This window comes from Dermacentor albipictus, chromosome 4 (assembly GCF_038994185.2).
Source record: "Dermacentor albipictus isolate Rhodes 1998 colony chromosome 4, USDA_Dalb.pri_finalv2, whole genome shotgun sequence".
Taxonomy (NCBI): domain Eukaryota; kingdom Metazoa; phylum Arthropoda; class Arachnida; order Ixodida; family Ixodidae; genus Dermacentor; species Dermacentor albipictus.
The window spans coordinates 133,463,456-133,483,706 of record NC_091824.1 but is presented as its reverse complement, the minus strand read 5'-3'; the positions used below and the strand labels follow the sequence as shown (position 1 = coordinate 133,483,706).

At 44.0% G+C, this 20,251-nt stretch overlaps 3 protein-coding genes across 8 annotated transcripts in view; 2 read left to right on the top strand and 1 right to left on the bottom strand.

Annotated features, from left to right (window-relative positions):
• Positions 1-7,354, top strand: part of LOC135898337 (ATP-binding cassette sub-family G member 1-like) — a 31,666-nt gene extending 24,312 nt beyond the window's left edge. The window contains exons 10-13 of the mRNA XM_065427223.1: positions 409-577; positions 1,960-2,060; positions 4,646-4,801; positions 5,508-7,354. Of these exons, the coding sequence (XP_065283295.1) occupies positions 409-577; positions 1,960-2,060; positions 4,646-4,801; positions 5,508-5,864 (783 nt within the window). The 3' untranslated portion in view covers positions 5,865-7,354. The remainder of the gene's footprint in view (positions 1-408; positions 578-1,959; positions 2,061-4,645; positions 4,802-5,507) is intronic.
• A 4,615-nt stretch (positions 7,355-11,969) lies between these two features.
• The window catches only part of LOC135898358 (ATP-binding cassette sub-family G member 1-like), a gene marked incomplete at its 5' end in the record, with an annotated part of 28,479 nt that continues 20,197 nt past the window's right edge, over positions 11,970-20,251 (bottom strand). Inside the window, 2 exons of the mRNA XM_065427242.2 lie at positions 11,970-13,081; positions 16,237-16,392. Of these exons, the coding sequence (XP_065283314.1) occupies positions 12,734-13,081; positions 16,237-16,392 (504 nt within the window). The remainder of the gene's footprint in view (positions 13,082-16,236; positions 16,393-20,251) is intronic.
• LOC135898407 (uncharacterized) overlaps positions 18,605-20,251 on the top strand; it is a 162,985-nt gene continuing 161,338 nt past the window's right edge. For all 6 annotated transcript variants that reach the window (XM_065427324.1, XM_065427320.1, XM_065427325.1 and 3 more), the window contains exon 1: positions 18,605-18,904. The gene's annotated coding sequence lies outside the window, so the exon portion shown is untranslated. The remainder of the gene's footprint in view (positions 18,905-20,251) is intronic.

Here is a 20,251-nt window from a genome sequence, read left to right as displayed (position 1 = left end):
TCTTGTAATATTTGTTCCTTCGTCCCCTTTCCCTCAAGTGTACATATGCTCTCAACAACAACAACAATAACAACAACAACAACAACAACAACAACAACAACGACGACGACGACGACGACGACGACGACGACGACGACAACAACAACAACAACAACAACGACAACAACAACAACAACAACAACAACAACAACAACAACAACAACAACAACAACAACAACAACAACAACAACAACAACAACAACAACCACAACAACAATTGTTATTATTATTAGCAGTATTATTAGTATTATTTACCTTTAGAGTTCGGTCACTATCGATAAACTAACTTGTTGTGTTAGAGTGTCATTTGCTGTGTACCGGAGTGCCATTTGTACATTTGCGAATGTCACTGTGTACTCCCAAGCGCAGGCCACTTTCGGCATGCGCCTGACGGTCAGCCTGTTCTTCGGCCTTCTGCTCTCCATAATGTACTACGACTTGGGCAACCGGGCAGCGCTAGTGCGTGAAACCATCACAATGTACCTCGTGGCGATGCTGCTGCTGCTCTTCGCATACTGCGGCACGACTTTCATAACATGTAAGCATCGCTTACGCACACGGCAGTCGGCTGTCAGAACGCCTGTGCGCTCCGCGAATGGCCTTTGTAGAAAGAACTAGAATTGGTGGAATTTAACCAGGAGTGCTGGATTTGAGCCCCCAGGTGACAAATTTTAACATGTCGCTAATAATATCATTAAACTATCATAGCTCATCACTTGCGATACAACTAAGCGCAGAAGCAACCTGACGTCTGATATGAAATGTGAGTTTCATGAGAGCCAGTTGTTGAGAGCCTATAATAAATACATTTTCCTCAAAGCATTTGCAATCATTTTCGTAAGACTAGACAAAGACGACAAAGGACGCTGAGAGACACAACACGGGCGCAGACCCACAAATGAAATTTCATTGGGAAAAAATATCGGCTGCCTACAATATAGATGATGGTTTGTCAGTTTTTCACAATAAAAATTCCGCTGTTGGTCACTGCCCGAGTTGTCTGTTTTGCCGTCCTTCTTCCTTTTTGTCTATAGTCTGACAAAAATGTACAAATTCACTCAGCTCTCGATGCTTCCGCATTAGCAACCGCGTTTTAACTTCCACGCATCGCAATATTTCTGTACAGTGCGGTGCCAAAGGCTTGCTTTGCTTTCATGCTTCAGTAGTTAATCTTGTACTACGCGAGTGTTAGATGTTGTTTTTGGATAATAATTTTGTTAGTACAATTAAGCACTCATCTTCTATAAGGCGCTTACTAGTCAATTTTTGCGTGTGTGCATTGATGGTAAAGTACTAATTCATATAACCTAACCAAATTCGCTGCCAATTACTTTTTCTCTCTATTGTGCTAACTAAATATACGAAAATGGCAGCGAAGTTGACAAATAAATTGTTGACTATTTTACCAGGTACACAAAATTTTTATACTAGTTTAAATTGTCTCCTAACAAATAGTTTAGTCTCCTAAACGTTTTTTGTTGTAGTTACTTATTGGTCCGATGTTGCAAGTTGTTTGTGCTATCTTTGTTTCTGACTTTTCCTTTGAATTACAAGTATTTTGTTTGAATCGTTGTTATCGTATAACATCATCATGTTTAAGCATCTTGTTTCTGAGTTGTTTAGGCTGTTTAGATTTGATGGCCCAATTAATCTTTAGAGGGTTTGTTCAGTTTTTATTTTAATTGCCCAGGGTATAGGTCCAACCTCAGATGCTAACCAGGATAACATAATCTAAAAAAACTTTCAGCATTGCGATTTTAATATTTCTGTTACAAGTCATTCTTTAATTTTTCATTTCCAATTGTTGAGGAAAGATGAATGGTATTTTATTACATGGACATACGAACCACGCAGATCGCAGGAGGTGTAGCAGATCATATTCGGTGCAAGGAAAATGCTTAACACTTACTTTTCTTTCAGTTCCTCTGGAGATCGATGTTCTTCTAAGGGAGCAGAGAAACTGCTGGTACTGCCCAAGTTTATATTTTGTGACACGAATACTTTCGGACGTGCCGTTAACGGTACGTGCTGCTGTGACTATAATGATCTGGTTATCATGGAACTCGTACATTCTTCACATGCGACAGGGGGCGGAGTCAGAGCAGTTTCAGGAAATAAGGGGGAGGATAGGGCTCAATAGAACATACCGGGCAGTTTCCAAGCACAGTCAAAAGCAAACAGGGAGGTCATTCCACTACAGACGATGATTAATTGAGCATAATCCTGACTAGAGATGTAAAATTTCATGAAATATTGAGGGGCGTGAAAAAAAAAACTGGGTTCTTTTATGTTTTTTTTATATAGGTACGAAAATTAAAAAAAGGAACGATGGCCCACAAAGCTATGAAAAACCCGACACTGTTGCTTCTTTAACATTGGAAAGAATATAGCTTTTAGATTATTTTTTTAATTATGAGGTTTTACGTGCCAAAACCATTCTGATTATGAGGCACGCCGTAGTGGTGGAATCCGGAAATATTGACCACCTGGGGTCCTGTAACGATCACCTAAATCTAAGTACACGGGTGTTTTCGCATTTCGCCCCCATCGAAATACTGCCGCCGTGGCCGGGATTTGATCCCGCGACCTCGTGCTCAGCAGCCCAACATCACAGCCACTGAGCAACCACGGCGGCTTTTACCTTATTGCATCATGAAAGCCCCAGCACGGCTTGAATGTTAAAAGTCTAGGCATGATTTCACCTGAAAGCGTCAACACCGACATTTGTATCAATCTGTGTCCGATTCATTTCCCCTTGACGCGTCAACGCTTCGCTGTGCAGCGGACGAAGTCTTCCGGACATTGAGGTTCGACTGCACGTACACAAGTTTTTGAACGCGATTCCTTGCGAGTCTATTGCGTAGCTTGGTGTGCGCATTTCCAAACTCGGACCAGCTTATTTCACATGCCGCAGAAGAAGGGAGAATCTGCAGTACGTGACAGGCGAGAGGGCTGAAGAGTTGGTTGAAATTCTTTGCCGCCACTTGGATGAATCCGGATCAAATCTCCTATTTCAATTAAGCCTGGTCGCTGCTATGCGGTCGAACAATCATAATCGAGTTAGTGTAGCCACAGGTTTAGCTCAGTCGGCATGAGGATGCTGACGACCGCCTTTCAAAAAGAATGATTTAGATAAGTCGAAGTAGTCGCATTACGGCAGAAGAATTGCAATGGGAAGCTCTGCTTCTTTTTTCAATTTTATCCTAGTTAAATATAAAAAACTAAAGAATGCTGTTATTTTTTCTGAAATTATCTATATTTCATTCAAGCGTTTACATCTCTAATCCTGACACAGGGAATATTCTACCTTGGCCAATGCTGCAGCGGTTATTTTCAAGGGTTATAACGTAAGCAGTCCGCCGTATAAACAGCTATATTGTGCAGGTAACGAGGTAACAGCATGTCTCCTTAATTGAAGGAATGCGAAATGCGGATGATAAGGACATTGAACGCATTGACATTTTTGTCTTAGATGTAGTGATGTGAGCAACGCTGGTAAATATCTTGGATGTATCGCACACACACGCGCGCACACAGACACGCACACAGGCACGCACCCCCTCCCCCCCCCCCCTCACACACATGTGCGTGAGGGCTTTGATCACATAAAATTTAGTAAAGCGTTTTTTTAATAAAAGTGAGGCTTCAGCTTAGGCTGAGCACTATGTGCTCATGGAATGTGCTAATAACCTTCAGGCTACTTCAGTTTTGTGTGCAACATCGACCCAGAACTCCCAGCAAGGCTACCACAATGTCTCCCATAGCATCTGGAGACCCTCTATGACCGTCTTCCACTAAGAGTACACGAACAGTTTTTTTCTCGCAATGACCAGATTACAACTCCTTGGTGTGACAAATGTGGCGCCGTGAAGTCTGTAGACCACATCTTGTTTGAGTGTCCAGCTTACAGATACGAGCAACAACGGTGTCCGATAAACATGGACAAGCTCGAACAAGACCCCATAACTTCGACATGGATGCTGGGCCCTTGGCCTTGCTCATATATACAGCGCAAAGCCCTGAACTTCTTGTTTCAAAATATGAATCATTAGGTACGCTCTCTAAAGAGTGTTAGACCTGATTGGGGATACTACTGAACAAATGAATTAAGATGTAGAGGAGAGGCTACAGGAAATAAAAATTTCCATTACTCTAGATGTTTTACCTCATTCGTTGCTTCAGAAGCGATTGTTGATGAATTATTCCTGAAGTTGTGCGTGAATAAAGACAAAAGAGCCAGTACGTTAAACAGGCTGCCGATTGTGTTGGCAATAAAAGTTTATAATTTAGTTAAGAAACAAAATAGTTCGTAGTTGAGACTGTGGATAATTCTGCAAACTATAATAAAATACCATGAATAGGTATTATCAATAAGTGCAGGGGCTACTTACCTTGTGACATTTGCCTGCCAAAAAAAATAAATGGCGCAAGTGTGGAAAAAGGGATTGTTTTGTGTACATCCTACACTGTGGATTTTCAAGTTCCATGCGAGATCTGTTGATTTCCTTACACATAGATTACATTCCTGCCGTGGTCAAATTCCATTTTGTTTAAAGGAAGGAGAGATTTAGTAGTTTTTGACGTCTCTCTATACATATTTTGGCAGATTGCTGGCCCCGTGATCATGATGACTATTGTAGACTGGATGACGTCTCAGCCTATGGAGTTCTGGCGCCTTGCCATCGTCACACTTTTCTCCATCCAGTTTGCTTTTACGAGTGAAAGCATTGGTTACGTCTCGTCCGCTCCGTTCAGTCTTGAGGTAACCGTTTTGAACGAGAAGCACGAGATATTGTGGCGGTGTTTGCACCTTAAAGTGTATTTAGTTTTAGGAAGTTGTTTCACAAGCTATAGAGTGTACAAACTTGTAAAACACTGTTTTGAAATTGGGGACGTTGTATATAACGAGTTTTCGATGTATCCATAGGAAGTCTTTCTAACAAGCGCGACATCGAAACTGTGCTCACATTTGGCAGGCGTGACACACGAGAGCGGCAAAAGTGCTCGCCTAAACTAAGCGTGCGAAAAGTGGCTTCAAATGACGTTTTGGATAGGTTGCACATTGAAGAACACGCGCCTATGAAGCCTCTTTATCATTCTGTACAAATTGTCGCGCATATCGCAAGCGAGAAATAGTTTGCCCAAATCGCACCACCTCAACTTTATGGGGTTAAAAGTGAGTTATGAAAGTTCAAACACAATATTTCTAAGCTGAAAGGTACGTTCAGCTAAGCGTGGTTATAAGCCCGTCGCGTTTTCCTCTGATGGGACAGAGTCTTTTTGTTCGAGAGACATGAGTCTACGAACAAAGCGGAACTGAAAATCTTACAAAAGAGAGGCTTCGTCATGTCTTATTTTGGACCATGTATTAGCGCAGTGACAAATTTGGTAGGAATTTTTAAGTAGCCTGATATTTCTATCTGTTAAGTGTTTTGTACAATGTAACCTTATGGCATCGCTTTTTACAGGTTGCCACGCTGGTTGGACTGCCCGCTGCGACTCCGTCATTCTTGTTTTGCGGCTACTTCGTGCGTCCTCGATATCTGTTCCCGGCCATCAGGTGGCTCACGTACACCTCCCACTTGTACTACGTTCTCCATGGCATCATGGTCGCCTTGTATGGTGGTGGACGCGGTGAGCTTAAGTGCGACGAACGGGACGCCGACGTGCTTTGTGTGCCCATCGAGGGCGAGGCGGTACTAGACATGATGGAGTCGAAGGACGTAGACCTGCTTGCTTACTCGTTGACGGTGTTCGCTATAGACATCTTCTTGAAAATTGTCGCTTTCGCTCTTCTTAAGTGGCGGTTACGGCGCAAGAAGTGAACGCTGCTTCGCTGTATTAAAAGCGTGAGTGTTACTGGGCCTTCTACAACTTAAAACATGTGGCTTAAGAAAGAAAGAAAAACGCTTCAGTTCCCAATGTGACTGCGGAGTATGGTACTCTGAGTCGCCTACTGCGGTGCAATGTTATGCAGCAGTATTTCCTTCGTGGTGAAGTATTGTAAATATTGAAGGGTACAATGATATCCAAAATGGGAGCAAAAAGGAAAACCCTCAGCGAGCTCCCTGAAAACGGCTTGGCTAGGTGGAGGGTGAGTCGTTTCTCAAGCTAAGATTAACTATGACTTCACTAATCAATTGACACGTACGTAAATGTATGGCGGGCTTCTATGGCATTACAAACTAATCGTGTTCTCCCATACGCTTAAAGAGTTGCACTGATTCCTCCTGAAGCTTATACTCCAACCAGCAGGTGTAATCATGAAACGGATCCAAGGTTTTGGAATCGTTCGAACGGCGCTACTTCATGACAATAATTTTTTTTATGAAGGCCTTATCGTGCTTACTCATACGTAAAACCGTCGCGACACTTCTCTCATCCGCCATGCACACTCACATTGGCCAACGATGCAGTGAAGCGCCCTCTAGAGTTCCACCGAGGTCACTCGTCCTAAAAGGTGCGTAGCATGTGTGTGGCAGGGCTACCAACCATCTTCCTCAGATACCGAACATGTCCTCGACATAAATCTTGAACCTATTTCTACCGTCCCTTCCTCCATTCACCCTTACATTCCCCCTTGTGGGTAAGGAAAGGCGATAAGGTGAAACAAAAGTAAGGACAACTTCAATCGAACACCCCACGCCAGACTCGGATGATTTTTCGCGCAGCACATTCATAGATCTTGGAAATTTTCTCAACCCCCAACGTACTCCATGACGTGTTACCAGCAACTACGGCTCGGACAACGAGCTGTTTTTAGGATAATGTTAATCTCTCTCTCTCTCGTTGAGACTTCAATGAATAAAGGACATCAATGGTTGTCCCTGCTAGATTGTAATAACTTGCTGATTCACCAGCGTGATGGTGAGTATAGTTGGATACAGATTAAAACACTACACGGGTCTCATACCCTCGTGCCTGGGACGGTTTCATGCTGGAAGCCGTGGGGCCGGGTCGTGCTTGGGACCAATTCACTGGTGGGCCTAGGTCGGGCCTTCAAGCACACGCGATAGCTCTGGATAGATCCGGGACTTTCTGAGCGAGGCTCAAGCGACAAATAGTAAAAACAGGCTCTTAAATCAATCAATCAATCAATCAATCAATCAATCAATCAATCAATCAATCAATCAATCAATCAATCAATCAATCAATCAATCAATCAAGAAGTGCCGGTCATGCTTGCTGTTGTTGGACGTATTTTTTACAAAAAACGTACCAATTATTTTCGTTATTAAATCTACGAACTTCTCGTCATAAAAAATAAAACAAGAAACATTACAAATCAATCTCGATACGGCGTGACTGTTATCGCTTTTGAAAGTTCACTGTTTTATCCTTCTAGACACGATTATTTTATTCCTGCGTGATTTTACTACTCTTCAAGCGTTGCACCTCATTGATGATAAATTTAGTGTCACTGCAGTACACACAGGTGGCTCGCACCTTAACCGAATTTACAATGTTATTTGTGGGCCTTACATTTGTACATGAGGAGTGGGCTCAGCATGCAGGATTGGTGTGCAGGCACGTTTCCCATTTTCATTGTTTTCGTGCCCAAGTTAGAATAGGTACGTTGAGCTTCCAGATGATGTTGCACTTATTAAGTTTTCCTGCCGTCAAAACAAAATTGCTTTTTGTGGCATCTCAAACGACAACACAAGCGTGAATTGAATTGAATTTGGGATTTTTACGTGCCAAAACCATGATATAATTATGAGGCATGCCGTAGTGGTGGAATCCGGAATAATTCTGACCACCAGGGGAGATTTAACGTGCTGCCAATGAACGTACACGGGCTAAGAGGAAGATTTAGCTCGGGGTCTCCTAGCTAAATACATGTAGAAGGAGAATTCGTTTTTCTCGGCAACTGCTGCACCAAATGTGACTAGGTTTGTTGCATTTAAAAGAAAATCTTGAAATCTAGTGATCGTTGGTTTCATACGTTTGATTTAGGTCGTCAATGTTTCAATAAATATTGGCAAATGTCGAAAATTTTCATAAAACAAGACTCTCAAGTTTACATCTCTGTAACTCAGCAATGAAAAATGATATCACAATCCTGTGAATTGAATCTAATACTACATCTAAAGCGGACAAAATTGATGTGTTACACATGAATCTGAAAAAATTTAGTAATAAGAGAATACAGCTTTTGCAGAACCCTTGTACACAACGTAACAAATGCACGTAAGATATAAAATTACATATTAAATTTGTCCGCTTTCAATGATCTAATGGATGCTTTTTACGGAACCGCGATATCTGTTCTTGATACAGAGCTAATAATTTGTAAACTTCGTGCTCTCGTTTTTTTTTTCAAACCCGAATTTTTGAAAATCTTTTATTAAACAAAATTCAGGCCCTAAATCAAAATTCTGTTTCCAACGGTCACTATAGTTTTACTTTACCTCTCAAATGAAACAAATTTCATTAAAATCAGTCCAGGGGTTATCACAGAAAAACATTTTGCTTTTGCGTTTTACATGTGTTGGAATAGGCGGCGTTGGAGTTGGGTTCGAGCTAAAGCTTCCTCTTAAGGGCCCCGCGTCGCAGAAAATCCGGTGTAAGCGTCCAGCGCCGGCGTGCCCGTTAGCGAAAATTCCCGTATATATTTAGGTATATGTGTATGACACGCCATGCTATGTAACGTGGAGTATATGCGCGTTGTATTGCCATATAATTCTATGAATAAGGTTGCTCATACCTTTTCTTTCATTCTTGACTCCGTTTTTGCATTTCGCTCCCATGGAAATGCAGCCGCAGCGGCCAGTATTTTATCCTGCCACCGCGTGCTTAGACGCAATACCATAGCCGCTAAGTCAGCGCGGCGGGTAATGCAAGCGTGAGGTGGGAATCGTAATATGAAATCTTTCAAGAGAGCAAGAAAGGTAGCTGTTTCGCCTGAAAGGAGAGAGATCTATTGCGACAGAAAAGTCTGAGACAGCTATACGAAGTAACGCATAGCAGACTTATATACTTGCATTAACGTTTATAAACTTCTAAACATTCGCTTACTAACTACGTAAATTAACAAACATGGTGTCACGCGTGCTCAAGCAAACATAAACACATCTACTTCAATGTCGGCGGGCACTCACTGTCAGAACATTGGCGCAAGGAAGAGCGGCTGCAGCAGCGAGAGAATTGTCCGTGTTGTTGCCTCTCGCTTCAACGCGAACTAAGCCGTCAGAAGACAGCGCATACAAAGCTATCAGCCCTTGGCGCACCTAGTCTTTGTAGTCATCACAGATCGCTTTCAAGATCAGGGCCTGCGTGGCCGCGCTCAGCAGCGCCACACGCAGCCACCACCGGGATAAAACGCTGCTGCAAGCGGTCACCTCTCTCATTTGCTTTAAACAAGACGGCAGTGTCCATTGCGTCACCGGTGTCGGCACCGTTCATTGCGCTCAGCGGTTATTTCGTCCAGCCCCAATATGTGCACCCAGCGGTCGCGTGGCTCGCGAGCTTGTCGCACGTGTACCATATTTCTCTATGCGTGTAGGACGCACACCGAGCTGTTACGTTTGCTCCGTGAGGTAGCGAGAGCGGCGAGCTCTTGAATGCAACGAGCGTGAAGATGCCAACGTAATCTGCGTTCCGATCGACGGCGATTCAGTGCGTGCCGTGGTACGTGCGAGCGACGTGAACTTGCCAGCGCATTTCGGAGTGATACTAGCGATAGGCGTTTCATCGCCTTCACTCTGATCAAGTGGAGGCTGTGGCGGAAACGACGAGGCTACCTCTCGTACGGAGTGGTTATAGGAATGCGAGTGAGTGAGGGACCGGAGTTAAAGCGCCACGAAAGCCAACGAACACTGGATCATGGAAAAGCGTGCGAAAATTGATATAGTTATCACAAGAGCGAATTTTATGTATTTATTTGCATGTGTGATCAACGTAAGCAGATGAACGGATGCACAGGAGACACTATAGGGCCAGTGTGCCATCTTGAAAGCGTCAGAACAGCAAAAAAAGTGCCACATTAAAAAAAGAAATGAAATCTAGCTGTTCTTTCCTTTGTTACATTATTATTCTTTTGTAGATTTGTACGAACTGATTAACGATAATAATAAGCATAGATGGCCAGAAATATTACTTGAGCTGCAGTGAGGACTTTGAATCTAGCCATTTTGGCTATACATTCATGATTTAAGGAGTAAACAGAACAGCTGTACTAAATCGAAAACCTGCACAGGTCGAGAGCCAAGTAAAACGTTTTGATTATAAAGCATGGAACTCGTAGTATGCAGGTAGATGACGTAGGCACCGAGAACAAAAAGCACACGTAGAAAAAAAAAGCAGAGCCATCCCACTCTGTGACAGTGGGTGATCAGCGGTTGTTAAATGTTAGATCGGTTCGAGAGGTTTGTCAAGCGGCCGCATAGACTGCTTTTTCTATCTTACCTCCCAGTTTGTACTGCACACTGTATTGCAAACTAAAGAAAAGGCTTTGATTGGTGTATTGAGCTTCATATAACTAGAAATAAAATAAAACAAAACAAAAGAATATAACACAAATATGCGCGTTATGTTTGCTTGTATTGACGTTTATCTCGTGACCACAGTAATTATGGCTTTGTGGTCGCTGCGACAGACGGTCATGGGCTCTGTGACGACATATGGATGTTCTTCGCGAGCGTTAGGTCTATGCCAAGTGATGGCGCGTCGTGGAGACATTGGTCTTGGTGTAATATTGAAGGCCGGAACTTTACAAGAGAGAAGCCGAGGACCACTTTCCGACACGTCGACGTTAATATCACCCACAATGACGATAGGATTGGGGTCTAGTGGGACGATCCACCCAAATGTGTCGATCATGCAATGTTCAAGTTCCCTCTTTGACGTTCCGGGATGAACGTATACGGTGGCGACATCGACTTCGTCCTCAGTCTGTACGGCGCACGCGTCGGCACATTCCACGGCAAGGCTCTGTCGCCCGTCGTCGGTGAAAACATTGGGCGCAGTCGTCGCGCTGTCGTTGTTTGCGTAGATTGCAACGCGTGAAACCGTCATCCAAGATCAATCACCGATTTTGGCACATCTGGCTTCAAACGCAGCTGGAACACATACATCGATACGAGTTTGCTTTATGCTTAAGCTTTTTTACCTCTATAGACGCCGCCATCATTTTTGCCTATGCACATGACAAAGCGCTGGAAAGTAGCCTAAGAGAGCTCCACCGCAAAAGGAGAAAAAAAAAAAGGTATGTGAGCCATGCCGCGTTGTCCTCTAAATAATACGATTCGTTGGACTTCGAGCACCCCTTGTATAATCTCTTCCACTTTCTCGTGCCTTTGCTCTGAAGCCCTTTGAAACAACGCGGCGACATAGCATGCTTGTTTAAGTTAAAGTAGCTGCGTTATCCATCAAGTTAAGGTTAAACGAGGCAAGCAGTAGCAGTGCGAAGAGTAACTCTAAGAACTTAACAGACCACTCCGCTGCTGCATGGCAATTATTTCCTTTTTACTCAAGGATTATGTGTTATTTAAAGCTCAGCTATGGGGGACATGAGAAAAAGGTGTCTTGCGCGTAGTTGCAGAGAGGCAGCGCGGTAATATCCACGCACGCACGCACGCACGCACGCACGCACGCACGCACGCACGCACGCACGCACGCACGCACGCACGCACGCACGCACGCACGCACTGCGCAATTTAATTCTGATTTTATATGACTTCATAAGGCTGTATGGTCAGATCGGAAAGTGTGTGTTCATGATAGGCAGTGCTTCGGCGTTAGCAATATTTATTGAGCCTTTAGCATTGTGGGGTTGTTAGTATTCCTCTCAATTACGCCCTCCCCTCCCTCCCTCCTCTCTTAATGCATAGCAGCGTAGCAGGCTTATGTCGGAAACCGAGTACGTCATCCTGAGGGAGAAAAGGATGGCAGGAGCTCCCCACAAGTCACTCTTGGATAGCGCAGGCCTTGTGGCAGCAAGAAAATCGATAACTTTTTAGTGTTTCCTAATAAATTCTTGCACAGAATGCGAGGTTGTTGCCTGTGCCACTCGAAGCTGCTCCGCGATAGCCCTTAATAGCTTATCAGTGTTCTCACTTATCCAATCATCATGGCCTCCGCCTGCTGCAAGAACTAAACCGCCTAAATTGAGTCTGAACACTGGCCGTGCTTATTTCCCTTTGTCTGAGATGACACTTGACCATAAACAATTGTCACCTCCCAAAAAGAAAGGATTTGATTACATTGTAGAAGGTGGTGATATCCAGGTCAATGGGGTCGGCGCGTAAGGTGACTACCACAGCCTACGACTTCGTCTACTGTGCCACTCTGGCAGCTGATACCAAGGAAAAAATATGCTAAATAAGGGACAGAGTTTAGTGAAGATGACGTTAAGCACGTAGACAAATAGAAAGAGGATGTGTGAGGCGACTCGAAGCCGCGTCCACAATCGTGAAATACCTCGCGCACACTATGTATAGCAGAGAAGAAGTAAAAATGAATCTGTCAACTTCGTGGTGATCTAGCCTTTAATGCACAACTTTCCGCTCAGTACACCGACCTTAGTCAGGAATTACACACAAGTGAAGAGCGTGTTTCAAGTAGTAGATATCACAGTAATACGCAATCATGAGCCGTTTCTGCACTCGTCTCGGTTGGATCGTCAGGATTCTGACTAGAAGAGCGTGGACGTCAGCGTATTTGCTCGGGCTGCGAACTTCTCGCAAGGAGAAAACTACTTCTTCAGTCGCAGACGCCACCGGAGAATGACGTAAGCGATGGTCTTGTAGAAGGCGTCCATGGCGAGCAAGATACCAAACTTCGAAGGTAGCCAGGCGTCCTGAGCGCCAGTCTCCACGAGGACTTGCTCGGGGTCGGCGAAGAAGCAGAACGTGTCTTCGTCGCAGTGCAGTTCGGCGCGTCCGCTGCCGTATATTGCATACAGGATGCCTTGGAGTGCATGGTGAAGGTGGGACAACTGGGTTACCCAGGACACCGCAGGGTGGAGCAGCTTTGGAGGCATAAAGTAACCGCTGAAAATGAACGATGGTGCCGCAGCGGGGAGCGCCACGAAGAGAGCCGTCTGAAAGTGCAGCCCCATATTTAACCTATATGAGTACATGTTCAAAAAATTGGAAGGGGCACATTTGCTCTTTGAATAAGTGTTCACTCAAGAGACCACAAATTGCGCCGTTTGAAGACTGTGACAGTGCCAATACAGCGTAATTCGACACGCACACTGCATGTGCCCGAGATGGATCCAGAAATGGGAAAGGGGGGGGGGGTCATGGCACGGCGCGATTTTGTCATTGGCGAAGCGCTAGCTTGTGTCATAAGGGGGGATTACTATGGGGTTTGAGATCCACCTCCCTTCTGGGTCCACCAGTGGTATGTCCAAGCTTACCACTTATAAATCCCATTGATAAAATGTGTGGTTGGGTCAGAGAGATGCTTGACCGGACTAACTGTAAGTGTTCTTATAAATCAAGAACAAACAAAAAATCTTGCCGAACACTGAGCCTGATAGTCTGACAGACTGGCTTTAATTAATGAACAGAGTGGAAGGTGCTATTTAAGTTTGTTATCTGAATGTTAAAACGCTTTCAACGTGCCGACACTGGATTTAGGGTCCTAAGGACGGGCTCACTTCTTGGAAAGTCGCAAATGGTGGTGGTGCGCCTTTTAAATCAAACATGACTTTTAAACAAGTCGAAAACATGTAAAACTAAATTCAGCTTTGCATTTGAACAGCAAAAGTACCTGCGGTTTGATGAATCAGCTGTAAAAGCTCCTATAAATATTATACGATCGGTTGTACATCCCCCCCCCCCCCACCTTACCACACATTCATATTAGGCTTACTGTAAAGTTGAACAAAAGTTCTATTTTGTGACATGTTTTTTATCAAGAACAAGTGTACGGCTACATTCTTAGTCTTGTTTCATAAGAGTTCCACTAAGGAAGTCGAACATCGAACATCGTCTTGGAGCGTCGGTTTTTCCTTCGGTAGCTTAGCTTTTGTCCCTGTTACTGCATATCATTCTCAATCATGTTCCATATAAGTCTCGTTAAGTAAGCTGAACATTTTATTCCCGTTCTACATAAATTCCACTAAATAAGGGTTACATTTTTGCAAAAATATCCCGCCTATTTGGCGGTAGTTTACGTGGTACGAAATTAGGACTGTACGGGCTGAAGGTAGGCCATGCACCCGTTCGTGTCCGGTATATTTCCGCAAAGAGTATTGGCCGATTAGTGCGCGTAGCTAGCACCGTGAGGGGCTTGTGTCAACAGTATACGGGGTTATGATTTTTAAGATTTTCGAAATTTTCAAATATGGCCTTTGCCGATAACATAATTGTAGTCCTTGGGATTGATTATTCAGAGTGGCGGACATCACTTCCACGATAAATCGAAACACATATTCAAGTAATCAACAATCACTGCTTAACCGCTTAATCAATTAGCTTAGGCACATAATGCAAGTTAAGAATACTAGCCGGTGAGCTTGCAAGGCGTATCCACTGGGAACGAATTTCCAGAATTACACCAGTTTGGAGGCATGCGCGATCAAACTCGCCATGCAAATGCATGGTTGTTCCGCTTACTTTTTAATCAAAACGCTCTTTTGTGCACTGAAGCACGAAAGTTACCGAAAAGCCCCTGCATTTCGTCCTACATTTTGGGGAATGCTATTTGGGAACTGGTGTTATCTTGGAGATTCATTCAAGCGGATACATCCTGCGAACTTACCAGCTACGTTTTGTAAATTGCAATACATGATGTAAAGTAATGAATTCAAAATGTAATTGGTGATTTTTTTAATTAGTTGACTATGTGTTTCGACTTCTCGTGCAAGTATTGTCTGCTTCTTCGAATAATCAAACTGCAGGACAAGAACTATGGTATCTGCCACAGACGAGTTTTAAATTAAAATTCCGAAAAACTTAAATATGATCACCCTTACAGATTCCTTTGCGCTATCAGGGTCCACTGTAAATAATTGAGCTATATAAACTTACTACTGCTCAGAATCTAAAGGCTGACTGCCAATCATGAATTCTTGTTCCCTTGTAGGGCTATCCAACATTATCTTTGTCTTCTGCATATTAATCTTCAAGCGTACTCTCACAATTTCTCGGTTAAGGTTTTCAATCGTTTGTTGCAATTCATCACCAGTGTTGAGATAATCGCTGTTGATGCTCACTTCGAATCGTTCCCAATTTAATAGATTGAATATGTCTGCTAAGCATGCAGTGAATAGCATTAGAGCTGCTATTATATATATTATATATAGAGCTGCACTAGAACTGCTGACAGCTTTCTTGATCGACGTTTTCCCACTTTTGTTGTGGAGAATTGAGGCTGTTCCTGCGTAGCCTCTGTAGATATTTGCTAGTATGTTCAGGAATATTTTCTGGACTGCTTGATTACGCAATGTCTTGAAGGGGCAGCGCAAAAGGACGAAGGCCGAAGGCAGGAACACACAGGACAGCGCTGAACTCACAACTAACTTTATTCGAAGGCATACATACACTTATGTACACAACCCATGGTCACGTGCTCTCCCATCTATGGCGTCATTATCAGTGCGCACGCAAAAAAAAAAACACGCAAAACCATTTGATCTAATGCTACGTTATGAAGCGGCTTAAAAATTCAATTCAATTCCATTCGACATGCCTACTCGCATGTCGCGCGGCATTGCTCTGAGCATAGGTGCGCTCCAATATATAAAGACACCACAATACTTTACACGCACAAAAATCAGACTACGAGGGAGAATATTGAGGCCTTCTATATCAGGAGAAAAGGGTCACGTTGTGTAAGCATGCCATCGATAAACTCGCATGATAGTGAATTTGAATTTTTAAGCCGCTTCATAACGTAGCATTAGATCAAATGGTTTTGCGTATTTTTTTTGCCTGCGCACTGATAATGACGCCATAAATGGGAGAGCACGTGACCATGGGTTGTGTACATAAGTGTATGTATGCCTTCGAATAAAGTTAGTTGTGAGTTCAGCGCTGTCCTGTGTTTTCCTGCCTTCTGTCTTCGTCTTTTTGCGCTGCCCCTTCAAGATGCTCAACCAGTACCAACTCGCCCAAATGTCGATCCTTCTACGCAATGTCTCCATGACTGCTGTTATCTATACTGAGTCAATTGTGTTTGCTCAATCAATATCTTCAACGATAAAAAAAATGCATGCGCAACACAGAAATTGGCCGTTCTGCTCACCTGAGCGCTTGTCGAGGCTGACACAACGAGAGCTAAGCCTTGGGTCGTTGAGCACGTTTGTAGGCACAAAAGCACCACGGAGGCGAGTCGCCACAATTCAACCGGTTGTGACGTCGACCAGTAGACGATAATAACCATCGTACTTGGTCCGAGAAGCTGCAAAAATGTATACGTACGGTTACATGTTCTAACATTCACACTATAATAGGTGCTGTTACATCGGATGACATGCACAAAGATACCTTTAGAAAGGAAATGTCCGCTAGCCCTTATGCTGATACTTTATCACTGATTTTCCATAAATAAGTAAGGAAGCGATTCACCAAGGATGTTTCCGTACGTTTTGCTTCTTTGACCAGGTGGTGCATTAAGGAAACTCCACAGGCTACAAGCAAGCTCTCCTATTCTCTCGTTGCGTTGTGCTAGGGAAGTTGTGAAGGCAAACAAATTTTATTTATTCTGTTGAATGGACTAACAGGCTAGGAGGTACATATCAGTGCAACGTGGAAACAAATACTTCAGTTGTAGTAGCTGTAGATGTAGATGTAGATGTAGATGTAGGGCAACACACGTCCTACACTCTTTCACATCTCGTGGGGGTGCGGGGGCAAACCTCAACACTTAAAGACGCCTAGCGCGTCATTTGAGCGGTGGGAGGTACAGCTGACCGGCAATACCCTGGCTGGACTAGAAGCTCTCGTCCAGCAAGTACGTCGGGCAGCCATGGCCAGTGGAGTCCTGGAATGAGGACACCACCCACTGGACCTCAAGGGTAACCTCCTCGATGGTCCGAATAAATGTTTTCTCTCTCTCTCTCTCTTTAGTTGTAGTAGGAGGGAATGAGAAGAAACAGAGTGGGCAGTAAATTTGAACTGCTTATTCGTAGAGCAAAGTCACAAAGGTACAACACATGCGCAGGCCTACAGTAGTCACGTTTGAAATGTCGCGGCATCCAGTCACACATTTTGAACTTGCTTCCAAAGAGATATAAAGGGTGTCACGCATAACTTGAGCCAAGAATTGAAAAATGAAAGGCGCGTCGGAAGCGAATTGAACCGAACGCATGTTATTTGCAATAGCCTGTAGTAACTCTGATATTTTTTCGTTTTCTCCATAACTCACTAATTAATTAAGTGTAAATACCCAACTATTTAATTATTGGCTGAAGACCTCAAGTGTGATGTGCAGATTTTTAGAGCACTTTCAGAAACTACCGATCGAGTTATTTCCTTTCGGATATGTCTCACGTACTCCTTTTTTTCCGGGTTGCAAGGAAAGCCCACGAAATATGCAAAAAAAGAAAAGAAAGCCATGTGACGGAGCGTTTGCGTAGCGGTATTGTGCTGCTCTCAGGCGTGTGTTCGGTGAACAAGATCGGCTGCATCGTGACCGGGGACGAGGAAGCGGCAGGGCGTTCTTTATTCGATCGGCAGCGCTCGCCCAGCAGCGTGCATTTTAGCCGTCACACGACGGGAACCGATTTTGTTCACCCAACGCACGCTTGAAAGCAGCACGATACCACTACTCAAACGCTCCGTCATGTGTATTTTTTTTTCATATTTCGCAGGCTTTCTTTGCAACTCGGGAAAGAGGACTACCTGAGACGTATCGTAAAGGAAATAACTCGATCGGGGGTTTCTGAAGGTGCTCTACAGATCTACGTGTCATACATGGGGTCCTCAGCCAACAATCGGAGCAGTTGAGTAATTAAACTTAATTAATTAGTGACTTATCGGGAAAACAAGGAAACTGCGTGAGTTACTGTAGGCTATTGTGAATAGTGTGCGTTCGGTTTAATTCGCTCCCGACGTGCCTTTCATTTTTAAATTCTTGGCTCAAATTATGTGGGACACCCTGTATAGACGTATTGCAAATGCAATTCATACCTCTTCTATTAATATGAAAAGCCTCCAACAATTCTCGGGTTAAGTTGTCAGTGCTTTTGCCAAGCATTTTGATCTCGCGAAGCAGTGGCTCACACTTGCAGCCAATGCTAGGTGCAAGTAAGTGCGCGTTGTCTTTGTTCTCTAGCGACAGTCCATGCTCCAATGCTTGGTCGTTCACACAGTGTTCAGTGTGACCTACACAGGCTTTCCTACACTATAGTGGTATAGCAAAACCGGCGGAAAGCAACCGCTAGTTTCATTATCGAATGTAGCGCCGCCCTCATCGCGACCCACTGTTAAACAAAATGATAATATTGCATAAACTGCAATGTTTCAGTTGTGCTAGCTGTTAGCTTATAACCAATACAATATGAAAATACAGCGACGTTTATTGCGTAAAGAAAACGATAGCGCTTTCACTTTCCCTCACATGAGTTTATCGGTTTCTTCTGAGATGACTGTTTTCCTTGTGACTAGCCAGAGGCGATGAGACGGCGACGACTGACGGCTTCAAGCCAAGCTGCCTTAGTCGCTCATGCTTAGTGTGGGCGTTGTTGAATGTTGTGCAATGTTGCGCGCATATTCCTTGACCTTGGTTTCTGCTTTTACTTGAAGACCGACCACGTGAAACTTCGGAACCATGCTGTCATTAGCGGGGTGCCAAGAAATGACTGAAACAAACGAGCTGGCATCAGCCGGCAAGGTGGCTATGTCGGGGAATCGCAACACTTGTGCGGCTCTGTGGTGTACGCCAGATTCTTTAGATGCACCAAAGATGACAGGTAAGCGATGTTCTGTTCTGCAAGCGGTTGACTTTTGTTTTTGAAGCATTTTCGCGTAGTCACGAAAACCATCAATGAACTGGAGTAGCCTTGTGCCTTTGTATGGTTGAAGCTTAGTTTAACGTACAGTTCCTTCGATTAGCTTGCGTTAACTTTATTTTAGCTTAGCGTTTCAATGATAATTTTTGCCCACCTGCGCTGAAGTTCGCTATCGAAAATAGTAGGTTCGTTGACCGGCGAGGTGATGCGCGCGTTAATTCACGGCTGTGTCTCAGGGCAAGCAGTGAGCTTGTAACGATTCTCTATCGGCAATAATTAAAGCACACGCTACGAGTGCTGCATTAGAGCTTTTTGTTTTCTAAAATGGGCTGATTCACAAATAAAAAAAAACGAAAAGAAGTCGCTCGACAAGGGTCAAAAGGGCTGCCCTGCAGGCGCTGAAGGGGTTCATGAGACCAGAGATGCGCAAGCTCTTGGGAAGACAGGTCCTGTTCCAGGGCGCGGCTTGTGTTGGGTGATTCGTCAGTGTTCAAAACTCCGATAAAAAAGAAAGTCGCAGTTTCGCCCGAAAGGCGAATCATCGGTTGCGGTAACAAATTAGTAGAGAGCTATACAAAGTAAGGGTAGTAGTATTACCCGCACAAACTCGTAAACGTCCGCTTACTGACTAAATAAACAAGATATGGTGCCACGCGCGCACATTCAAACAGAAATATATCTCACTCAATGAGCGCAGACACTCGCTGTCAAAACGCTGTCCTGGGGTAGAGTGGCAGCAGCAGCGAGCGAATTGACCTTCGTGCTGTCTCTCGTTTTAATGCAAACTAAGAGGCGAGAACACAGCGCACAGGAAGCTATGACGCACCTTGACTCTGCATTCATCGCAGATTGCTCAAGGTACATTTAAATAAGTGGCGAAGCTTGGAACGAAAAACATGCCAAGACCTATCGCCAGATATATCATTTAGTGGTGACAGAGTGAAGCGCGACTAGGTGAGGGGCGGGGGGGGGTGGGAGGCAAACACTGAAACTAGAAAACCTACGTAAACAAAATATTCAGTTTAGAATATTTTTTGCCGCACTAAAACAGCAAATGATTATTTTATTATATTTCACAATTTATTAGTTCGTTCTTGGTCACCCTTATCAAGCAGTAATTCTGGCGCAAGATTGGCAACGCTGTGCAAACCAGCTGTTATGTCTTGCGGAATGACGTTGCTCACTTGAGCGCCGCGGTTTCATCCGAGTTTATTTCCTTGCGTGTTTGTTCAAAATGTGGCATGCGCTTCACTTCAAATTTTGCGTGACGGCACTTGTTCGCGAAAGCTGTGAGTGCAGATTTTTGTT